A 6,088-nucleotide genomic window follows, 5' to 3' on the forward strand; every position below is an offset into this window, starting at 1 on the left:
CAATTGTTAACAAGTAATTTAAATTCCACTAAGTATATTGTTGTCTTGAGAAAGAAGAAACAGAGTGGAATAATAACTTTATATTGAAGACACCTAAGTACTTGTTTTTAACAATATAGATGTAGGTATATTGTTGTCTTGAGAAAGAAGAAACAGAGTGGAATAATAACTTTATATTGAAGACACCTAAGTACTTGTTTTTAACAATATAGATTAGTGGATTCATATTAGCTTATCAGGCAAACTTTGTTTATTGCAGCTCTGAAGAGTTCTTGCAATGAACAGTTGAACCAATCGTGTAACATGAGTAATATTTTGTAATATGAGTAATATCTATTATTTTATTTTTGAATATGATTGGAATCAAATGGGAGTTGTATTTTAACCTTCATCCCCTAGACTCGTTTTAGTACTTCAAGACAGTGCCCACCATTTCGACATCCTTATGGTTTCAGAGCTCCCCTGTTCAAAACGTGAAGCTCATACTCCCGAGGACCCAAATGGGGGACCCCAGCAGCCCCGTTGTACCTCTTCCCAATCTGACTGATAGTGATAGTAAAATATTCGAATCGGACTCTGTTTCATCCAACAACAAGAAGGTAAGTACTTTACTCATAACTTTAGTTCAAACTCAAGTTACTCAAGTTTAAGTACTTTATTTCTGACTTCAATGGGAGTCTTTTATTCAGGGCATAACCCTGATGGTGATTAGACCCTTTTGTAGTATGATGACTTTTATAATGCAGAATGTTAAGAATCAGTTCCAAAAATTATCCTGCTTTAATTGGACATTCAAGTCCCCAGCATCTAAATCTCATGTATGTATATTAAGAGCCTGTTTCCACTTGTCGTTAGAAAAAAAAATCGTGTCGTGTGCAGTGGGAACACTCTTCCTCTTCCTATCCTTCCACCTCTTCTTCGTCCTCCCTTGTGGCTTGTGGGAACACTTTCATTTAAATTACATTGCCTACAGGACATTTTCTGGTATTCTGTAGTAATAGAATGCCTTCGTTGGGATTCAAACCAGTGCCCCCTGAGTTGTCAGTCGTAATTTTTAACAGAAAAATATTGAAGGTTCTAGAATTGTCCGGGAAAGACAAGAGTGTTGTTTGTTAATTGCTAGCTCTCAATCTATATACATGTGTTGCCAGTAATATTTATATTATAGTTATGAAATGATTCATCCGACGCGATGGGTAACCAGTGCCCGGTTTGAGTCACGTGATATTACTAGTGGCGGAAAGATCGGACCGTCCCCCATTTGTCGTTCGGAAAAAAATCGTGCCGTGTGTAGTGGGAACACTCTCATTTAAATTACATTGCCTGTCAGCTCCCATGGCGTAGTGGGCACCCAGCACCTAAATGCCAAGCATTGTGGCTCTTATCGCCGATCTGATGAGAGGCATACTACGGGATGGGCATGCTACGACACAGACCACACGAGTCTAATGTATCAGTTGTTTCATTTCTAAAGGTGTTTCCACACATAGTCGATCAATATCAATCGATGTCGATCGACGGGCAGTCGACTATGTTTGGAAATACCTTGAGAAATCTAATATACATATAAATGAATGTTTGTTTGGACTTTATGCCTGGCCAAACCGCTCATCCGATTGCTATGAAACTTTGTCAACTTATTGCTTGCACTCCCGTGAAGGTTATAGGCTATTTTTCGCTTCGTTTTTGTTAAGCTACGCCGAGCAAGACCACTAAATGGATGAGTGACATGAATTCCATAAGAAATACACAGGAAGCAGAGACTGCGGGAGAGAAATGTTCCGCTCTCGACCAACATTTTGAGTTTCGTTTATGTTTTTAGAGTGCTGAAAACTTACCATGTAGTGTAATCCTTGGTTTTTGTTATTGAAAGTCTTGTTTTTATTTATTGTGGATACTTCAGCATATACATGTTCTTCTTTGTTGCCCCGGTTACAAGATAAAGCACCAATGAATCGTTCTGACTCTTGCAAACCCAAGCATATCCCATACCTCCTTGTAGGATCTCTTGCATCTTTGGAAACAGATTTATTCTTAGCAAATGGTTCATTATTGTTTGACCTGTCTGATAAATTAGGATGTTGTTTCAACACATTCTCCAACTTTTTGAGCATAATTTGGGCAGAATATTCATATTATTCCTAGATCAGGGTATGGGTACAAACATACTCACTCGTATAAAGTGCTACAAGAAGGTACAAACACACACATATTATGTACAATTGTACACAGAAGAAAGACACAGAAGCAGAGGTATAAGGTATGCACATAGGAGAAAGACACACACACAGACATTAAACACAATTATCGTTTGATGAATTCGTCGAATTAATTTGTGTTCATTGAGAAGTAAGAACAGTCCTCGTATTTGCTTTGACAGGGTCTCGATGCGTTAAAAGACAATTCACGCCTGATGCAGAGGAATTCGAATTGATCTCGTTCAGTACTTCAAATCTTTTCTTGATATCACCAACTGTCTTTTTATTTTCCATAACGTTCAAACTCTACTGCTAAAATCTTGAGCATGTGCATCATAATAAGCTGTTATTATGAAAATTACCATGCAAAACACTATTTCTCTCGACAGTTCCAACACTACATAAATCCTTTACACTTGTCAATAATCAATAACATCAAATATATCGTAACACAAATGGAATTATTGTTGACTTAAAAGAAACAAAAAGAAGTTAATTGTGAAATAAGGCAATAACAGTAATGGCCCTTTTAAACATGGATGAGTCAAAGATTAGGTACAAAGCTAGGACACACAACACTGATAACAAAATGGACAGTACAAAATGAGCAAGACAAAGTATTTAGATAAGTTTATGTTTTGAAATAGGTTACTTTGATCTAAGATAGAAGCTTGATAGTAAATTTTAAATGAAATAGGTGGAAACTCAAAAGCTAGAAGGATTTATCAGCTATCAGTACTGATTTGTGTCATGGGTAGGTACCTAGAGTTCACAGAAAGATCTCAGGTACAGTCCGGTGTCCCAAGGAAGTGTCCAGGATTTTAATTAACTATACTAGGTGTTACCTTGTTAAATAAGTTCACTAACAACAAATATTAAAACAGAAACGGAGATTTCACTTTTCAGACAAATTTTAATAAATTTCCTAGATTTCTGATTTCTACTTTTTGAAGTTTTGATTTTTGATAAAAAAAAAGAAATAAAAATAAATAAAACTAGTTTACAAATCCGATCACAGAGTACGCCACCTGTCAATGTCGCTGGTTATGAGCGTATTTTACTCAGGCAGATCTTTCAAGAAGATTCTTTTACCAAAGGAAATCTATCTAAAGAAAATGTAGGAAACCATTATTTAATTTTACGTTCCATGGTGAGTTCGGAGAATATTTCCTGGGATTTTTGGACTTTTGAAGACGGCGAGTCGGCCCAAATTCGATTTTTCTGTGAACATAAATTTAAGATCATACAAATCGACATGAATAAAATACGCTTATTTAGCGATATCCACGCTATCTTTCGGCAAAGCGGAAAAGCAGAGAAAAAGTTTTTTGTTTATAATATAAACAAAATCAAAAGAATTGATTTTTAGGTTAACCTTCTTTCCACACGTTTCGAAGTTTCAGGGAAATTTCAAGTAAGTTTTTCCGATTTTTCTCTTTAAAACCCTCAAAAAACAGGTATTTCTGGATTGAATCTTCTCTTTCATTTCACTGGCGTTCAAGCCTCCAGGAATATTCAGCACTTTCTGTATCAGACATTGCTGAGTGTCACAACACCACTTGTGACACTCAGCAATGGCACCTAGTGCTGGGATCTTGGGTTTTTGAACTATTTGGAGAAAAAAACTTGTTACCATCTTGTCCGCTCAATACAGGTAGTTCCAAATATGTAGTCTGATTAGCAGATAACCCTCTAGAGATAATTCAGGAAGTTATGCCTAGTTTTGCCACTTTTCAGGTAGGAAATTCAAGCAAGTTGTGTACATTAGCCATCAGGCAGCTGCCTCAACCCATGATCCCCTCTTTTCAGATCTATCACCATGGTTTCCTCACATTTGATCTGGAACATTGTCAAGAACAACAATGCTTACCTCATGAAGGCTGACAACATCAAGAAATGGTTCAGCAAAGAGCCTGGCAATCTCCCCAACTTGGCATCCTTCAAGTACAGTGGTCTCATCCATTCTAAAACCATTCACATTCAGCCCACCGCAGACAACAAAGGCTTTGCCTGCGTTACCAAACGTGCCACCAAGAAAGTGAGTTTTTGACATCGCCTTTGTGAAATATTATTTTGGAAAAATCTCGAAAAATTGTAGGTATGTTGTTGGTCATTTCATCACATAAGTAATGAGACAGGTCCAGCCTAATTAGCTTAGTTGGTAGTGCGTCTGCCTTGTAAGTGCTAGGCCACGGGTTTGATTCCCGCCCGGGGTGGATTTTATCCTGATGGGATGTTTGTTCTTGGAACAGCTGGCTTTCTCCTATCCTGTCTTCCTTCTCTCTTTGCTTTTGGGACAATAAGACCATAGCAGTTACAGTTCCCTCTGTCAAACCTCTTTAAAAAAAAAAATGAGACAGGTGGCAGTCAATCTGATTCACATCAGCAAAATTTGTTGCTCTTGAAGAGGCAGGTTGATTGAAGATAGTTTATCACTAATTCCTTGTCATTTAACAAGTTAAAACAAATCAGGTCTCCAGCCAGGGTTAGCTGGCTTGTACTGAGCTACATTCAGAGGTTAATGCATGACCAACCATCCTTCATCAACTTATTGTAAACAGTTGGTTTGTCATACCTTTTCTGTATTTGTCACAAATAACAGGTACTTTAAATACCATGACTAATTTTCCTCTTTATTTCCTTTCAGTACAAACCAGGAAAGGCTGTCATCAAACAAGAATGGAAATCCGGACCCCGTAGATCCCTGCTCAAGCTGAGAAAATACATCGTCGGAAACAAGTACAGAAAAGAATTGACCAAAGCCGCCCTGAGAAGAGCCAGTGCCGTTTTACAGTCACAGAAAAGAGCACAGATCCCTGCTAAGAAGAGTAACAAGAAGAAGGCCGACAACTAAACAGTAGGAAAATATTTGTTTCTTTTTTTGTATAATAAATTAAAAATATTACCAAAAAAAAAAATTACACATGGATTTTTGTTCTTTTCTACACAGTCTTTATTAATCTTTGCATGCTAGCATTTTTTTTTTTTTTTTTTTTTTTCTATTTGGAGAAAAAAACTTGTTACCATCTTGTCCGCTCAATACAGGTAGTTCCAAATATGTAGTCTTTTCAGGTAGGAAATTCAAGCAAGTTGTGTACATTAGCCATCAGGCAGCTGCCTCAACCCATGATCCCCTCTTTTCAGATCTATCACCATGGTTTCCTCACATTTGATCTGGAACATTGTCAAGAACAACAATGCTTACCTCATGAAGGCTGACAACATCAAGAAATGGTTCAGCAAAGAGCCTGGCAATCTCCCCAACTTGGCATCTTTCAAGTACAGTGGTCTCATCCATTCTAAAACCATTCACATTCAGCCCACCGCAGACAACAAAGGCTTTGCCTGTGTTACCAAACGTGCCACCAAGAAAGTGAGTTTTTGACATCGTCTTTGTGAAATAGTATTTTGGAAAAATCTCAAAAAATTGTAGGTATATTGTTGGTCATATCACGTACTTCAAGTACAGTGGTCTCATCCATTCTAAAACCATTCACATTCAGCCCACCGCAGACAACAAAGGCTTTGCCTGCGTTACCAAACGTGCCACCAAGAAAGTGAGTTTTTGACATCGCCTTTGTGAAATATTATTTTGGAAAAATCTCGAAAAATTGTAGGTATGTTGTTGGTCATTTCATCACATAAGTAATGAGACAGGTCCAGCCTAATTAGCTTAGTTGGTAGTGCGTCTGCCTTGTAAGTGCTAGGCCACGGGTTTGATTCCCGCCCGGGGTGGATTTTATCCTGATGGGATGTTTGTTCTTGGAACAGCTGGCTTTCTCCTATCCTGTCTTCCTTCTCTCTTTGCTTTTGGGACAATAAGACCATAGCAGTTACAGTTCCCTCTGTCAAACCTCTTAAAAAAAAAAAAAAAAAAAAAAAAAAAAAAA

At 37.6% G+C, this 6,088-nt stretch overlaps 2 protein-coding genes across 4 annotated transcripts; both read left to right on the forward strand.

Annotated features, from left to right (window-relative positions):
* Positions 1–3,485: 3,485 nt before the first annotated feature.
* LOC103514918 (60S ribosomal protein L28-like) lies at positions 3,486–5,119 on the forward strand. Of its 2 annotated transcripts, XM_008479836.2 has the most exons (3): positions 3,486–3,612; positions 4,008–4,236; positions 4,846–5,119. In XM_008479836.2, exons 2-3 carry the CDS (start codon positions 4,018–4,020, stop codon positions 5,050–5,052), a joined length of 426 nt encoding a protein of 141 aa, XP_008478058.1. In that variant the 5' UTR covers positions 3,486–3,612; positions 4,008–4,017; the 3' UTR covers positions 5,053–5,119.
* Positions 5,120–5,302: 183 nt separating this feature from the next.
* On the forward strand, positions 5,303–5,808 carry LOC103514921 (60S ribosomal protein L28-like). Of its 2 annotated transcripts, none has more exons than XM_017446424.2 (2): positions 5,303–5,485; positions 5,670–5,808. In XM_017446424.2, the coding sequence occupies exons 1-2, from the start codon at positions 5,353–5,355 to the stop codon at positions 5,765–5,767; spliced, it is 231 nt and encodes a 76-aa protein (XP_017301913.1). In that variant the 5' UTR covers positions 5,303–5,352; the 3' UTR covers positions 5,768–5,808. The 2 variants fall into 2 exon arrangements, with proteins under 2 accessions (XP_017301913.1, XP_026683569.1); XM_026827768.1 differs by having other exon boundaries at positions 5,303–5,504; positions 5,689–5,782.
* The last annotated feature ends 280 nt before the right edge of the window (positions 5,809–6,088 follow it).

Source organism: Diaphorina citri, unplaced genomic scaffold, assembly GCF_000475195.1.
Source record: "Diaphorina citri unplaced genomic scaffold, Diaci psyllid genome assembly version 1.1 scaffold1244, whole genome shotgun sequence".
Lineage (NCBI taxonomy): Eukaryota > Metazoa > Arthropoda > Insecta > Hemiptera > Psyllidae > Diaphorina > Diaphorina citri.

Bases quoted from the DNA above. Each gene is read 5' to 3' on its own strand.
- LOC103514918 (XM_008479836.2), top strand. From the start codon at position 4,018: ATGGTTTCCTCACATTTGATCTGGAACATTGTCAAGAACAACAATGCT. The intron at 4,237-4,845 runs GTGAGTTTTTGA...ATTTCCTTTCAG, and splicing joins CCAAACGTGCCACCAAGAAA to TACAAACCAGGAAAGGCTGT.
- LOC103514921 (XM_017446424.2), top strand. From the start codon at position 5,353: ATGGTTTCCTCACATTTGATCTGGAACATTGTCAAGAACAACAATGCT. The intron at 5,486-5,669 runs GTCTCATCCATT...TCAAGTACAGTG, and splicing joins GGCATCTTTCAAGTACAGTG to GTCTCATCCATTCTAAAACC.